The sequence below is a fragment of the Saccoglossus kowalevskii genome, chromosome 15 (genome assembly GCF_978046115.1).
Source record: "Saccoglossus kowalevskii chromosome 15, keSacKowa6.1, whole genome shotgun sequence".
Classification (NCBI taxonomy): domain Eukaryota; kingdom Metazoa; phylum Hemichordata; class Enteropneusta; family Harrimaniidae; genus Saccoglossus; species Saccoglossus kowalevskii.
In genome coordinates, this window is record NC_140655.1 from 12,150,711 (window position 1) to 12,168,713 (window position 18,003).

Here is an 18,003-nt window from a genome sequence, read left to right on the forward strand (position 1 = left end):
AAAAATCTGAAAAACATGGAGGTTTTTTGTGATTAGTGTCAAAAGTTTACTTCGGTGCTCAAATTGTTGAAAACAACTTTAGTCAAGGAGTGGGAAAAAACAACCCGGATTCAACACAATTAAACAAATAACTACTGAATTCGGTTTATGACCCAATCTGCTTTTTGTTTAAAAAGATTTTTAACAAAATATTGCAACAATACAACTTTAAAGTACAATGATGTACACTAATTTTCTCTGACGTGAAAACTTTGAGTGCAGTTTAATTTCGAACATGTTCAACTTGAGATAATTTCTGACACGTATCGGTGGTATAATGGTCCATTCATTTGCTTGAAATGAGCCCCACCCTCCTCTGATTTGTGTATTATCAGTCCAGTGAAGCACCACTATACTACATTATAAGCCACTCAAATCCTGACTCAAGGGATTCTTCTAATAAAGCACAATGCTTATCTCTCATAAACTAATTTTCACATTCCAATAATTCTTTTTTCTAATTTTGAATTAAATTTTTATCGAAACATGCAGAGCTTGCTTTTGCATACAGGTTTTGAGCAATTTTTTAAAGCTTTCAATTAAAAAATGTTACGTCAACAGAAAGTAGGCTTTGAAAATGAATGTCTGACAATGGCAGTTATAAAAGCATTAAGAATGGAGTCAGTGAAATAATGTCAATAACATTGCTTTAACCTTTTCATCGCCCAAATTTGTCTGCACATTTTTCTTATACTCTTCAATATTTCTGGAAATGAACTCTAATTTGGGAGCCAACAGAAAAAATTTGAGTCAATTTTCAGTTTTTATTAAATAAAAAAAAATTGCTATTTTTGTCCCAATCTTCTGAAGGAAAGTGCATACTATAAATGGGACTATTTTGTGAATGTGTGATGAAAAGAGGGAACTGATGGTGAAAAAGTTAATTAATGTTCTTGGATGTACAAAGATGTAAAACATAATCTTCCACTGTCATTTTCAAATTTTGTCTCCTTCCACAAAATAGTCCAATTTAAAATCTGCATATTTCCTTTAAAAATTTGACACCAATTTTAATATTTTTATTTCGAAGTTATAATATTTAGCTGCACGTCTTGCTGTGAGTTTTTGTGAACATTCTGGCAAGACAAGATCAGGCAGTGGAGGTCACACACACATCACTCAGTGTGTTATTGTTAGCAAATACTGCCATATGAGAACTTTCGTCTGTATTCAAAACTTGTATGGCAAAGAGTACTTATTCAGTGCCCCTAATTTAACACAAATGAGTATGCAAAAATTGGGCTTCTTCCTCAAACTCTCTGCGTTACGTGCCGCTTGTTTTGGTTTCTTTTCTGCCATTTTTAACAAAGACAACATTGATGTCACACAGCATGTCAAGGCGGGGTTCTCTCTAGCAGTACAGGTGTCCATTCAGGGAGTCAGGGTAAGGTCACTCTGATATAGACCAAAGAACCTGTGTTGACATCTCAATTGCGCAGTTGAAAAAAACAGACATTGCCATAGCACGTACTAAGTAACAAAAGAAATTTTGAGGTTTGAATCTTAACCACAGTTTAAAGTTACGCAATAAACACACACTAAATCTAAATGATCTGAGGTTAGTAACCTGATTTTAAAGAAAACCACCTTCTGTTTTTTTAGACATCTACACACATGGTGTTAATTAAAACACATTTTGTTGAGCACATTTGATAGTAATCACAAAATAAAACATGTTTTGTTTGAAAAAATAAATAAAAATATGGCAGAAAACTACCGGGTAAAAGTTACAGCTGTTGACTCTTTAAGTTTTTGAAATAAATTCCGATATGTAGCAGTGAGGATCTTACATTTTATAACGTGACTTTCACCATGCAGCAGCATGTTCAGATGTCGTATGTTTTTCACATGGAACGCAAATTTAACACCTCGCACAATGCAATGAACAAGACATTTTAAGATAGAGAAGAAATCACAGCACCTTTGGTGGAATTTTGACTTTATGATTGCTTTCAAATTACCGTAATCCCCCCTCATGGAAATTTGGGTGCTTTTAATATATTTTCATCGTTTTTAAGCAGGAGTATTGTGAACCTCTCTTGATGTTTACTCAACTCTTTTTTTGTCTTATCAAATATAGCTCTCTAAAATCTGTATACTGCACTCAAAATAGACAAACAAGTTGTGATTGAAATCATTTGAACTTGACTTGACCTTTATAAAAAAGTAGTTAATGGAAAACCTTTAAAAAACAGATAATATAATAGACGAGTGGATAGCCCCTGGCCTTGAGTTTGATGGTGTTCTTTACAATTTGTATTTTCACTGAACCATTTTTATTATTGCTATCTTTTTAAAGTGAGTGTGTTTGACAATTGAATCGCTCTATTTAAATAATCAGTTTATTTATCCTAGTTATTCAGTAAATTGATTGATTCTGTGATGGTTTGTGTATCACTAGTCAAGATTGGTACTTTATGTGTGGTCTCTATCACTGGTCAAGTATGATTAATTCTGTGATGGGTTGAGTATCACTGGTCGAGATTGGTACTTTATGTATGGTCTCTCTAACACTGGTCAAGTATGATTGATTCTGTGATGGTTTTAGTATCAATGGTCAAGATTGGTACTTTATGTGTGGTCTCACTACCACTGGTCAAGTATGATTAATTCTGTGATGGTTTGAGTATCACTGGTCAAGATTGGTACTTTATGTGTGGTCTCACTACCACTGGTCAAGTATGATTAATTCTGTGATGGTTTGAGTATCACTGGTCAAGATTGGTACTTTATGTGTGGTCTAACTACCACTGGTCAAGTATGATTGATTCTGTGATGATTTGAGTATCACTGGTCAAGATTGGTACTTTATATGTGGTCTCTATCACTGGTCAAGTATGATTGATTCTGTGATGATTTGAGTATCACTGGTCAAGATTGGTACTTTATGTGTGGTCTCTCTGTCACTGGTCAAGTATGATTGATTCTGTGATGGTGTGAGTATCACTGGTCAAGATTGGTACTTTATGTGTGGTCTCTCTAACACTGGTCAAGTATGATTGATTCTGCGATCGTTTGAGAATCACTAGTCAAGATTGATACTTTATGTGTGGTCTCTATCACTGGTCAAGTTTGATTAATTCTGTGATGGTTTGAGTATCACTGGTCAAGCTGGTACTTTATGTGTGGTCTCTCTTTATTACTGGTCAAGTATGGTTGATTCTGTGATGGTTTGAGTATCACTGGTCAAGATTGGTACTTTATGTGTGGTCTCTCTATCACTAGTCAAGTTTGATTGATTCTGTGATGGTTTGAGTATCACTGGTCAAGATTTGTACTTTATGTGTGGTCTTTCTATCACTGGTCAAGTATGATTGATTCTGTGATGATTTGAGTATCACTGGTCAAGATTGGTACTTTATATGTGGTCTCTATCACTGGTCAAGTATGATTGATTCTGTAATAGTTTGAGTATCACTGGTCAAGATTGGTACTTTATGTGTGGTCCCTCTATCACTGGTCAAGTATGATTGATTCTGTGATGATTTGAGTATCACTGGTCAAGATTGGTACTTTATGTGTGGTCTCTCTGTCACTGGTCAAGTATGATTGATTCTGTGATGGTGTGAGTATCACTGGTCAAGATTGGTACTTTATGTGTGGTCTCTCTAACACTGGTCAAGTATGATTGATTCTGCGATCGTTTGAGAATCACTAGTCAAGATTGATACTTTATGTGTGGTCTCTATCACTGGTCAAGTTTGATTAATTCTGTGATGGTTTGAGTATCACTGGTCAAGCTGGTACTTTATGTGTGGTCTCTCTTTATCACTGGTCAAGTATGGTTGATTCTGTGATGGTTTGAGTATCACTGGTCAAGATTGGTACTTTATGTGTGGTCTCTCTATCACTAGTCAAGTTTGATTGATTCTGTGATGGTTTGAGTATCACTGGTCAAGATTTGTACTTTATGTGTGGTCTTTCTATCACTGGTCAAGTATGATTGATTCTGTGATGGTTTGAGTATCGCTGGTCAAGATTGGTACTTTATGTGTGGTCTCTCTATCACTGGTCAAGTATGATTGATTCTGTGATGGTTTTAGTATCACTGGTCAAGATTGGTACTTTATGTGTGGTCTCTTCTATCACTGGTCAAGTATGATTGATTCTGTGATGGTTTTAGTATCACTGGTCAAGATTGGTACTTTATGTGTGGTCCCTCTATCACTGGTCAAGTATGATTGATTCTGTGATGGTTTGAGTATCACTGGTCAAGATTGGTATTTTATGTGTGGTCTTTCTATCACTGGTCAAGTATGATTGATTCTGTGATGGTTTGAGTATCACTGGTCAAGATTGGTACTTTATGTGTGGTCTCTCTATCACTGGTCAAGTATGATTGATTCTGTGATGGTTTGAGTATCACTGGTCAAGATTGGTACTTTATGTGTCGTCTTTTTTATCACTGGTCAAGTATGATTGATTCTGTGATGGTTTTAGTATCACTGGTCAAGATTGGTACTTTATGTGTGGTCTCTATCACTGGTCAAGTATGATTGATTCTGTGATGGTTTGAGTATCACTGGTCAAGATTGGTACTTTATGTGTCGTCTTTCTATCACTGGTCAAGTATGATTGATTCTGTGATGGTTTTAGTATCACTGGTCAAGATTGGTACTTTATGTGTGGTCTCTATCACTGGTCAAGTATGATTGATTCTGTGACGGTTTGAGTATCACTGGTCAAGATTGGTACTTTATGTGTGGTCTCTCTATCACTGGTCAAGTATGATTGATTCTGTGATGGTTTGAGTATCACTGGTCAAGATTGGTACTTTATGTGTCGTCTTTCTATCACTGGTCAAGTATGATTGATTCTGTGATGGTTTTAGTATCACTGGTCAAGATTGGTACTTTATGTGTCGTCTTTCTATCACTGGTCAAGTATGATTGATTCTGTGATGGTTTTAGTATCACTGGTCAAGATTGGTACTTTATGTGTGGTCTCTATCACTGGTCAAGTATGATTGATTCTGTGACGGTTTGAGTATCACTGGTCAAGATTGGTACTTTATGTGTGGTCTCTCTATCACTGGTCAAGTATGATTGATTCTGTGATGGTTTGAGTATCACTGGTCAAGATTGGTACTTTATGTGTCGTCTTTCTATCACTGGTCAAGTATGATTGATTCTGTGATGGTTTTAGTATCACTGGTCAAGATTGGTACTTTGTGTGTGGTCTCTATCACTGGTCAAGTATGATTGATTCTGTGATGGTTTGAGTATCACTGGTCAAGATTGGTACTTTATGTGTCGTCTTTCTATCACTGGTCAAGTATGATTGATTCTGTGATGGTTTTAGTATCACTGGTCAAGATTGGTACTTTATGTGTGGTCTCTATCACTGGTCAAGTATGATTGATTCTGTGATGGTTTGAGTATCACTGGTCAAGATTGGTACTTTATGTGTGCTATCACTGGTCAAGTATGATTGATTCTGTGATGGTTTTAGTATTACTGGTCAAGATTGGTACTTTATGTGTGGTCTCTATCACTGGTCAAGTATGATTGATTCTGTGATGGTTTGAGTATCACTGGTCAAGATTGGTACTTTATGTGTGCTATCACTGGTCAAGTGTGATTGATTTTGCAATCAGTATCACTGTTCAAAGCTTTTTTTTTGTTTTTCAACTATTCCAGCGTTTCACAAAAGACAATATAGATTTTATTGAAGATTTTGGAACATATACTTTTCACCTATCTCACAGCCGGTGTGTAACTCTTTATCATTTTTGATTACTACAAAGTTAGAATAACTAATGTTATTTTAAAAAGAAACGAGACACATCCATACTACTTTTCTTTTCTTTTGACTTAGTCAATTATAAAACATAATTGTGAATATTTCCTTACAGAAAGCAATTACAATCAGCTCACTAAAAATGGGAGAAAAAAAATCATTGTCAGTTTTCATAATTTATTAACAATCAGCAGGTGAGGAGGAACTTTGGAATGAATGGTTTGAATAATTTAGTTTAGTTTTCTAAACTTAGACATTGATGACGTTCTAATCTATTGTGGTGGAAGGACTTTTTTCCGTACAACATCGATGTAGTAATAAAGTTGTGTTTCCTGCTTTAATTCTTGTATTGCTGGCTTTTTTAGTTGCCATGGTGATCATGTTTATTGATTGGTGTCTAACTGGTGTCCATTTTTCCAGCATGTAAGAGTACTGAAAATATAAACATGAAAATAAACACAAATTTTTTTGAGACACATTAATAATACAACATGTTAGAAAAATTTATTAATTTTTACAAAGCAACAAAATCAACTGCCAAGAGTGGACAAAGACTCTGTCATTTGTTCAAAAAAATTGTTATAAGCACTTTCAATATTATCGTTGTGTCTAAGTAGATGCAAATATCTGCCAAGACTTCGTTGAGCGCAAGAGAGACACGTGACTTGTCTTGGCTCCCTAAATAGTTGTTCATTCACTCCCATCATCGCATCCACAGTTCCAATTACCATGGTTACACATGTCAGTGAAAAAGTGGACGTGATTACGGGAGTGAATGAAACACTATTAAAGGGGTAAAAGCAAGTTTTTGTGAGGCTCTGCCACTCTATAAAATTAGGACTTGCATCCCGAGTGGTGTACAAAATTCAGCAACGTTTTTACATTAGGCCCAGAATAATTCATTTTTTCTAAAATCCTGACAAAAACAAATTTAAAAAAATACAATGACACATGCACATTTTAAACTGGCATACGCAATGACCAGAATCGCAAATTTTTTTCTGGTCCGAAATTAGTAAAATTGTTGACTGCAATTAATCAATAGATTACTGGTTACAGAGTATCTTATTCTTAACTCTAGTTTTGTAGAGTACATGTGTACATGCTAATGTCCTTGTTTTATTTAGACTGCCACTCTGAGTCTCAGTGTGTGTAATTTATAATCAGTGATTGGTGGTATCTATAAATCTAAACAGTGTTGTTGTTGTATAAGCAGGTACTCTCATGGGACTCATAGTCTAATGCTTTTGTTATGGTGGTCAGTGTAAGATATATAGGTCAGAGACTAGTCAATAGTGGGGTTCACCAAAAGTTTTACAAAGCCCATACACTGACAATTTTCTTTTAAATTTTTTCAACCCGTTGAGAATTAACTTTCTATTTTTGTCATGAGGAGACGTTTTTAAAAGAATATAAGAAAAGTACTTGCGGTTTCAGGAATAACCTTTTTTTCAGGTTTCTTTATTTATGGTATTAAAACGTGTGAATTTATGAGAGAGAGAAAAAGTTTTACAAAGCCATACCCGTTGAGAATTAACTTTCTATTTTCGTCGTGAGGAGACTTTTTTGAAAGAATTAAAAGAAAAGTACTTGCAGTTTCAGAAATAATCTTTTTTTTCAGGTTTCTTTATTTATGGTGTTAAAACGTGTGAATTTATGAGAGAGAGAAAAGTGTTTAGAAATTCAGAAACATCTCACTGATTTGCACGTGGTCCTCAAAGAGATTTGGGTTAAGTTGAAGATTATCTTTCACCTTCTTCATGCTAATATTCTTATGCGTTGACGCTATGAATAAAATATAAAATTGAAAAAAAAAATTTTTTTTTGAGAAATAGGAATCAAAAATGCGTCATCGAAAATTTTGACTTTTATATAAAAAAATGTTTGCTTTTGCATAGCGTGTAAATATTCAATATAAACTTACAATAACCGACTGACAATAATCAAAAACAACAAACTGTAGACTAATTAATTATTCACTACTTTTCAATTTTGTTATTTTCGCCAATAATCATAATCTGATAAATTAAATCGATTTGAACACATAAAATGATAATAGAATTCATTGTTTCTCTGCCAAGTTTGTGAAGTTAAAACACAGTGAAATTGTTCAAAGCATAGTGAAAATCCAGTGAAAATAAATGTTTTTACAGTAGTTGTTGTTCACATGACAAAACTGTGTGAAATGAACAAAGTAAAGTTTGCAGATCTTCAGAAGTATTATGTTGATTTGAATCACAAAAGTGCATGCAGGACTCAGTCATCACTTTTATAAATAACCCGCCAAAATTTAGATGCAGCATTTTGCACTTTTTTCTATATTTCTCCAAAATTTTTTCATTAATTTTTTAACATTGCCTAAAAAGTCACAGATAAATATTAATCACTAGGGTTTTGTACTTTTGAATTGGCCATCCACTAGTTTGCTGAATGGTGAGCACATTTTTGAGTCCCTGGTTTTCAGTTGGTTGGTGAACTGATCTTTTCAATGGTCTGATCGATTGACAATGAAGATCAATCGGTGTTCTGTTGACGTACTTGCCTTTAATAGTAATCGTAAACTCTGAAAGTCACAATAGGAACTCATAAACCATGTATAGAAGACAATACAATGTGTTATGGTTTTTGAATTCAGTCAAAGTGACGTATGCCCCAGGTCACATACTCATATGATAATACATGTACCATGCAAAGTACTAGAAATGTAATCTTCCAGTTCTGTACATGGTGTACATGTCTTGTAACATTTCATTCCTAATGTTTACTCATTCAGTTCTACGGAGGTCCCTTTACCACTGTACATGGACTGTAACATTTCATTCCTAATGTTTACTCATTCAGTTCTACGGAGGTCCCTTTACCACTGTACATGGAATGTAACATTTCATTCCTAATGTTTACTCATTCAGTTCCACAGAGGTCCCTTTACACACTGTACATGTCCTGTAACATTTCACCCCCTGTGTTTACTCATTCAGTTCCACAGAGGTCCCTTTACCACTGTACATGTCCTGTAACATTTCACCCCCTGTGTTTACTCATTCAGTTCCACAGAGGTTCCTTTACTCACTGTACATGGACTGTAACATTTCACCCCCTGTGTTTACTCATTCAGTACCACAAAGGTTCCTTTAACTCACTTACATGTCCTGTAACATTTCACCCCTTTTCTTTACTCATTCAGTTCTACTGAGGTCCCTTTACTCACTGTACATGGACTGTAACATTTCACCCCCTGTGTTTACTCATTCCAAACCATAGTAGACCCTTTAACTCACTGTACATGTCCTGTAACATTTCATCCATTATCTTTACTCATTCAGTTCTACTGAGGTCCATTTACTCACTGTACATGTCTTTAACATTTCATCCCTTATCTTTACTCATTCAGTTCCACAGAGGTCCCTTTACCACTGTACATGTCCTGTAACATTTCACCCCCTGTGTTTACTCATTCAGTTCCACAGAGGTTCCTTTACTCACTGTACATGTCCTGTAACATTTCATCCCTTATCTTTACTCATTCAGTTCCACAGAGGTTCCTTTACTCACTGTACATGGACTGTAACATTTCACCCCCTGTGTTTACTCATTCAGTACCACAAAGGTTCCTTTAACTCACTTACATGTCCTGTAACATTTCACCCCTTTTCTTTACTCATTCAGTTCTACTGAGGTCCCTTTACTCACTGTACATGGACTGTAACATTTCACCCCCTGTGTTTACTCATTCCAAACCATAGTAGACCCTTTAACTCACTGTACATGTCCTGTAACATTTCATCCATTATCTTTACTCATTCAGTTCTACTGAGGTCCATTTACTCACTGTACATGTCTTTAACATTTCATCCCTTATCTTTACTCATTCAGTTCCACAGAGGTCCCTTTACCACTGTACATGTCCTGTAACATTTCACCCCCTGTGTTTACTCATTCAGTTCCACAGAGGTTCCTTTACTCACTGTACATGTCCTGTAACATTTCATCCCTTATCTTTACTCATTCAGTTCCACAGAGGTTCCTTTACTCACTGTACATGTCCTGTAACATTTCACCCCCTGTGTTTACTCATTCAGTACCACAGAGGTTCCTTTAACTCACTGTACATGTCCTGTAACATTTCACCCCTTATCTTTACTCATTCAGTTCTACTGAGGTCCCTTTAGTCACTGTACATGTCCTGTAACATTTCACCCCCTGTGTTTACTCATTCAGTTCCACAGAGGTTCCTTTAACTCACTGTACATGTCCTGTAACATTTCACCCCTTATCTTTACTCATTCAGTTCTACTGAGGTCCCTTTACTCACTGTACATGGACTGTAACATTTCACCCCCTGTGTTTACTCATTCAGTACCACAAAGGTTCCTTTAACTCACTGTACATGTCCTGTAACATTTCATCCCTTATCTTTACTCATTCAGTTCTACTGAGGTCCATTTACTCACTGTACATGGACTGTAACATTTCACCCCCTATGTTTACTCATTCCGTACCATAGTAGACCCTTTAACTCACTGTACATGTCCTGTAACATTTCACCCCCTATGTTTACAAATTCTGAAATATGTTTCAAAAATGCAGCCTGTGTCCCTTTAACCTCACAGTGTTTTATGTGACCTGAACCATGATTATCATGTACATCTTACCTCCATAACCAACTGTTTTTCTTTCCATATAAATCATAATTGTATACCATTCTGTACATGCCCACCAAAATTTAGAATTTTTATGTTGACAGTTGACAGCGGAATTTGCAATATTCATAAAAAATTGTTTTTTGTTTTTTTTAGTTTGTGGGGGTTGGTACGTTTCCTTTAAACTGGCATTGAGTTATATTTCGCAAACCTTGAATAGTTTTGAATTTATTTCCACTCAAAATCAGCTGTTCATATTCTGTGCTCTTTTTGATGACAGGTGTAGATATGGTCAAAATAAAACATATTTATCACCTAGCATACAATTGATACAATTTTACGTATATGTACGCTTCTATTTGAGATGCACTTTCAGTGTAGAAAATATGGGCATGATACTCTGACAAACAGTAATTCCACTTTATAGGGAATTGATAGCATATGGCACATTAAAGGAATAATTGACTTCAGTTCTATTGTATGTTAAGCCGCTTAAATTTTGTGAAAGATGAATTTTCATAAATTGTGCAAACCAGAAAAAAACAAAAAACATTGTAATAGTGAGCATTTTGTGAAGTCTGTAAAATCAGAGTCACAATGACGTTCAACAAATTGTGAATCATCAAATCTTGACGTTTCAAACGATAATAATTTAACAGTTTATAATATATATAATATACAAATCTATGTGGCATACGGCGCAGATTAATTGATTGTAATAAAAAATACGGTGCTGAAGTATTCTGTAATCCTCTTCAATTTATTTCTCCTCACATGTCCTGAATGCATGCACACCCTGACAACATTTGTTGCTATGGTACAGTGGTATGAAATTGTTGCTAGGCTTTCCCCAAGGCACTGACTGGTTAATACTGTTAATAGTTTATTAACATACATATCATTTGCTCACAGTGCATGTTCAAATTCTGTTTAAACGAATGCAACTTTTGTTACTGCAAAACAATAAATATTTACCACAAAAAGAAAATACTGTGCACCATATTGATGAGATTCTCAGGTTTCATCAATAACAATGGAACAGAAAACATATCATATATACTGAAGATTGTTCATATATGTTGTCTTATAAGAACAGGTCTATTTAGAAGAAAAGGTTTTCAGTTTAGACTGTTAGTTAACTGTTTTATTATTCCCAAAAAACCCTATATTCTAGAAATGTTAGGTTAATAATACATTCACCATTCAATCTTAAAAATAGTTGTAAAAAATATTTCTGTACATACTGTACAAATGTACATGTACAGTTTAACTTAACTTCCAAGCGGGCCATGAGCAGGCTTTGCTTGTCATAACAAACTTTTAATGCGTGTATCATTGTCGTCAATAATTTCTAATTATTTCTTTGTAGTATTCACCCATGTTACTGATATGAGACATATTTAGGTAGTTTATTCTGCACCATTCAGATTCATGGTGGTTTTGAAAGCATGCTGTGCTATCCTCGGGGGCGGAGCTACGTCACAAGACGTTCCACGTTGCTACGACGCGCACCACTGTACCATGCATATCTATGGGCTCTGTGCGCGCTGCTGTGGAATGCCGGTCGAGCCGGTGAAAATTCGAGAAAACAACACAAACTCAACTTTAAAGTAAGCCTGAACAACCAAATTTATATACGCAGGCAGGGCTAATCTTGTTACACTGTTCAGGGGAGTTTCAAAAACCATCCCAAAGTACCGTTTTTGGCCTTTGTTTTCATCGGAATGATTGCCAGGCGGTGAAAATGCTCGAATGTCCGCCCCCGAGGATAGCTTTAACTTAAGTTAAGATATGCTCAGATTGTACTGTACTGTAAAATGAGTTATTTCTGCTTGGAATTTATTTTTGCTGAATTCAGTGAAAATATAATCGAGTGAATACATGTATACCCTTTTTCCTATATTTTACATTCAACTTATCAACTTATTATAAATTCCATACAAAACACGCAAAATCTTTTCAGCTATAATTAATGAGTATTTTTTAATACAGTAGTTTAATTAGCATGACTGATTAGCATGAATTGAATGAATCATCCTGATTGTAGGTTTCAAACCATAAATAGGTAGTATATACATACTGATACACAACATCCCATATATACAAACGTATTAAATTTCCTGTTAGTTTTGAAACAACTTTTCTCCATGGACCTCATGCTTACATTCCAAAATGTTTAATTGAAGGATGTGCCATTTTTATTTTAAGGTACATTTATGCACTGTACAATTCTGTTTGATTTTTATAACTTTTATAATTTTTTAACAGCATTTTTGATAGTTTTTTTGATAGCTAATTCTAGCTAGTTGTTGTCATATACATGTATGTACATTAACTTACACTTAGATTGCAATGGGTATCAAGTGACTAGCAAATTAGCATATTTAGAACACTAAAATCTCAAAAATGTGAAAAATTCACCTATAAGTGTTGAATAACCAAGTTCTATAAACCTGAAAAGAAATGTTGTTTCTTCAGTATCATCCATGTGGAAATAGATGTAAGTAATCTGTCTTATTGTGGTGACTGAGGACACAGATTGTTATCTTCGTTGTCACATGGGTATCAGTATAAGGTGTAGTGATTTATGACTGTCACATGTGAATGGTTGGCTGAAAATAAAGTTGCTAAGTTGGAGTAGGCTTTCATTTATGCATGACCCCTAAAGGTCACACATCCCGGGCATTTTCTGACCTCTACAGGTCACATATCCTGGTACTTTCCTATAATAATAATAATAATAATAATAATACTGTATTTCTAAAGATGCAATAAATATTAAATATTTATTGCATCTTTAGAAATACAGTATTTCTATCAGTACAGTAGCAATAAAAGTATAATAATAATGAAATAATAAAGAAAGAGAAAATATTATAATGTTAAGTATAAAAGTAAAATGTAATGTGTTAAATTTTTTACTAATACTAATAAGTTTAATAATAATAAAACTAAGACTAATAATAATAAAATTCAAAGCTATCAACTATATATTCTTTCTTGAAAGGCTTTGTAAATATACTGTGAAACCTTTTTTATAATTTCACAATCATCTGCACTGAGCAATCAAATGAATGTATTGTGTGCATCATGTGATAGAAAATTAAATTCAGACATAAGTTGTTGGCGCAAGTTTCCATATTTTGGACAGATCATGAGAAAGTGAAATTCATCCTCAATCACATTCATGTTGCACTGTTTGCATTTTCTTTCATTTACTGGTGTTTTAGGGTATGTGTACCTGCCCTTTTCAATTTCAAGTTTGTGTGTGCTTGTTCTCAATTTTAGTAATGCATTTCTATGGTTAATGTTTTGTAGTGTCAAATACGGCTCAAAAGAGTATTTAAATTTGATTTTTGCAAATGTTCTAAGTTTACTATTATCATTTGAGATTTGTGACTTCCACTGGTTTACATATTTTTGTTTTATATTTGCTTCAATGTTATTTATAATCTTATGAATGTTTCTTTTTGGAATACCTGTTGTAAAATTTATTAATGATGTGTAATAATTATCTTTTAATATTTTATTTACTGATGATAACCATGTATGTTGCTGTGATTTTCGTTGTTCATAGTATGCTTGTTTTGCAAGGTTATCCTCTGGCATATCTTTTAGTCTTAACCAGTATTTTATTAGCATTTTTTTAATTTCTATTAATAGTGGTAGTTCGCCTATTTCGCTCCTACATGCTGCGTTGCTTGTATATCTGTTTAAACAAAGTGTTCTCTTACAAAATTTTAAGTGGGTTTTCTCAATTGGAAATTTCTCCCATTTTCCAAAATCCAAAATGTCTGATCCCCAGACATCTGCACCATAGAGTAAAATGGGTTTAATGTTTGAATGAAATAATTTCAGAAAGAGTTTGATGTCAGTGTTCCTTTCCAATGTTTTGTTCAGTATAAACATAGCTTTGCATGCTTTCTCTGCTAATGTTTTCTTTGCTTCTATAAAATTTCCAGATGATGAGATTATTATCCCAAGATAAGTATAACTTGTCACACAGCAAATAATTGTATTTTTGTAATAGAAGTATTCAGATGTTTTTAATGATTTATTCCTAAAAATTAAGATTTTTGTTTTAGATAAATTTATTTCTAGGTTGCATTCAGAACAATATGTCTCCAAAATATTTATTAAATTTTGCAAACCGGGTGCTGTTTGAGACATAAGAACTAAATCATCCGCATATAATAATGATGATACAGTTTTATCATTCAGTATGGCTGGATTGAGTTGTTCATGACTGGAATTGAATGATGTACTTAAATCATTTATGAAAAGATTGAAAAGCGTTGGACTCATCACACAGCCCTGTTTTACTCCTTTTTTAATTTCGAACATACAGGTGATTTTGTGCCCTGATTTTATGGTTGCGTATGTCTGGAGATACATGTTTTTTATAACTAAATATAGTTTACCATTAATACCAGCCTTTAAAAGTTTATTGAACAGCAGTAATTTCCAATATCATACGTCAATCTTTGCTCTGTTTTTGTTTTTGAGCATTACTTTTTTGGGGTTGACAAATTTAGAAATTCTTATTAGAGAATTTGTAACTCCCAAAGTTACGAGGATGTGTGACCTTTAGGGATCATGCATAAAACCTATCGGGTAATGATCAGCTGGATACAACATACTGAATATCAAATTGTAATTGTATGCAAATTAAGTTTCAGTTTTGTTCTGTGAAGGTATGTAGGCATGTATATAAACAAGTTAGTCCAATGAGATGGGTCTTTAATAATTCCTTGAAGAGGTGTGTCGCAACATCTTTGTTACATGTATTTGTTGCAGTTTATGTGTCTTGAGAATATCAAAGTAAAATCCCATGGTGCATCTTTCTATACACTATTAACTTCTGCCACCATACTGATTTATTTGTGTGTCGTAAACTAACAAAACCAACAACTGAGGTGCAGTAAAGAGGCTGTATGTGATGTTGACAATGATGATTCGTTGATTCGCAAAATTTGTTTGCCTTTCTGAGTATCATATGATCAATCTATTGTTTACCTGATTAAAGTGTGATGCATCATGGGAGTACCATACCAAAATGCACAGTGGGTATACATAATTTCCCATGTCTACTTAGAGCAATACATTTTAGGAATTGACAACTTGTTAAAATAATAGTTAATTTAATTTAGCACAACACTACAATATTATAATAATAATAACTTTATTGCCTCCATGTAAAAAGATTTACATAGGATCAATAATAACAAGATATATGTAAAAATATTATAAAAAAAAAATTATTGTAATACAGTTTGTACCAAGCTTTTCTAATCTACATGTCTGAAATCAGTATATATGCTAGCGATACCATGTATATATTGTGTTTGTGTTTACATATGCATGTGTTTGTCATAGCCGTGTGCAGTTACACAAAGTACCTGGTAAGCAAGCGATTACAGAGTCAAGGCGGAAAGCTGTGTTACCTTTATAATGCCCTTTGAACTATCACAATGTTAAGGACATACTTTTCATGAATGTAGTTCACGCGTGACGTGTGATTGATACATGTAGTAGGTTACAAGGTTGTGAGGGTATGGTGTATAGTTTGTTGCCGTTGTTGTATTGAATGCATCAGTCAAGTGCACTCAAAGTCGCACATTCAATGCAAAGTGGTTTTGAACACAGATATAAGGAGACCTTCAGTTTCACCCACAAACAAGTGTATGCAGACTTAAGTTGTAATCCTATCAACTTAATGGGCACATTTTTAATTTGTATTCATTATGGCTGCCCTTCTCATTGTCACAGAGTGGTAGTTTTAAAATCTATTGACAAACCTTGCAATATATTATGTTTTAATTAGGGATCTTTAAAAAAAATGTGTTTAGTCGCCACATTTGTCAGTTAAAATAAGTGTCTCTCAGCTTCTTTTAAAAAATTTTAGAAAGAATGAGTGAAAAATTCAACTTTTGAGAAGTCATAAATTCAATCGCAATTTAAATAATAAAAATGTTAAAGTCATTGACAATTAATTCCAGAGAAAAAAAATCATCAGAATTTTTTTCCCAAACCCAGACATATCATAAACACATCCTGGGAATCAGAGATTAGAATTAAAAGTATTTAGTTTAGTGTATACAGATATATTGAAATTTGAGTAACTCAATCAGTACATGTGTGTTACAGGGTCTGAATTAGGTCAGAAATATGTACTTTAAGGGTGTGACATTTAGTGTACACAACTATATAAAGATCATCTATCAGCAGAGCTGCAAATCGTCAGTTATCACAGTGGCGGTTCACATGACCACATTCATGCCTGTCATAGTCAGATTTTTTTATTTACAGTTTTAAATATTGTCGTCATTTACAAAACAAACCCCACATAAATTGTTTATATCTCTTTCATTGCTGCAGAAAATAAAAAAATATGTTTATTTGGTCAAATTAACAAAATTGATTTGTAAGCTCAGAAAAAACAACTGATATCACAAGCTCAGAAGAAGATTGCAAACTCAGAAAAAACAAAAGAAAAAGTTGTGATGTGTTGTGATGGCCTATATTATCGTGATTTCTGTAATTGTTTAAGCCAGATTGATATTGCAAGTTCAGAAAAAACAACAGACATCGCAAGCTCTGAAAACAAAACAATTGATATCGCAAGAACAGAAAAAACAACTGACATCACAAACTCAGGAAAAAAAAACAGTTGATATTGCAAGAACAGAAAAAAACAATTGATATCGCGATATCGCAAGAACAGAAGAATATTGCAAACTCAGTAAAAACAAAAGAAAAAGTTGTGATGTGATGTGATGGCCTATATTATCATGATATTTTTGTAATTGTTTAAGCCAGAATGATGAATAAATAAAATCATTGCCTCAATATCATGTCTCTAATATTTCCAGAATCATCTACCAAGAACGGAGGCGAATTTGATGAAGAAGGTAGTTGAATATTTACTTATCAATAGAGGGCGTGCTATAGGTGGTGCATATCACATAATACTCATAATACTTAATTCACCGCAATAGAGAGCATGGTATAAGCTGTGCATTCAACACAACACTCAATTATACAATTCACTGCATATGTAAATGTAATAGCACTCAACTAACAACTAATCATGGCTTTTATGGTGATAATTAGAATTACAAGAAGACAACATTATTACAAATACACACAAAGCAGTCCGACCAAATATGCATTGACGAAAGATCTATCCATTTACTGATCTGAAATTGGCTGATTTGAATATGACACTTGGATTTAGATAATAGAATCAAATCATTATTGAATTATGTCATATTTTCAAGTTTACCGATTTCTATATTATACACAATGAGGATTTTCAGAATATTTTAGTTTACGTATCTGCAGATCCAATCTGAGATTTTTGTAACATGATTCATCAAATGATGTATCACATGTTTTATCACATGATGTATCACATGATGTATCACATGATGTATCACATGATGTATCACATGATGTATCACATGATGTATTACATGTGTCAGATTTATCAAATGATGTATCACATGTTTAATCACACAATGTATCACATGTTTTATTACATGTGTCTCTTAATTTATCACATGATGTATCAAATGACTTATCA

At 33.8% G+C, this 18,003-nt stretch overlaps 1 protein-coding gene across 3 annotated transcripts in view; it reads left to right on the forward strand.

Moving 5' to 3' along the window:
• LOC102809658 (uncharacterized) overlaps positions 1 to 18,003 on the forward strand; it is a 62,588-nt gene that overhangs the window by 31,886 nt on the left and 12,699 nt on the right. For all 3 annotated transcript variants that reach the window (XM_085490466.1, XM_085490465.1, XM_085490467.1), the window contains exon 12: positions 17,291 to 17,329. In XM_085490466.1, coding sequence (XP_085346592.1) covers positions 17,291 to 17,329 — 39 coding nt within the window. The remainder of the gene's footprint in view (positions 1 to 17,290; positions 17,330 to 18,003) is intronic.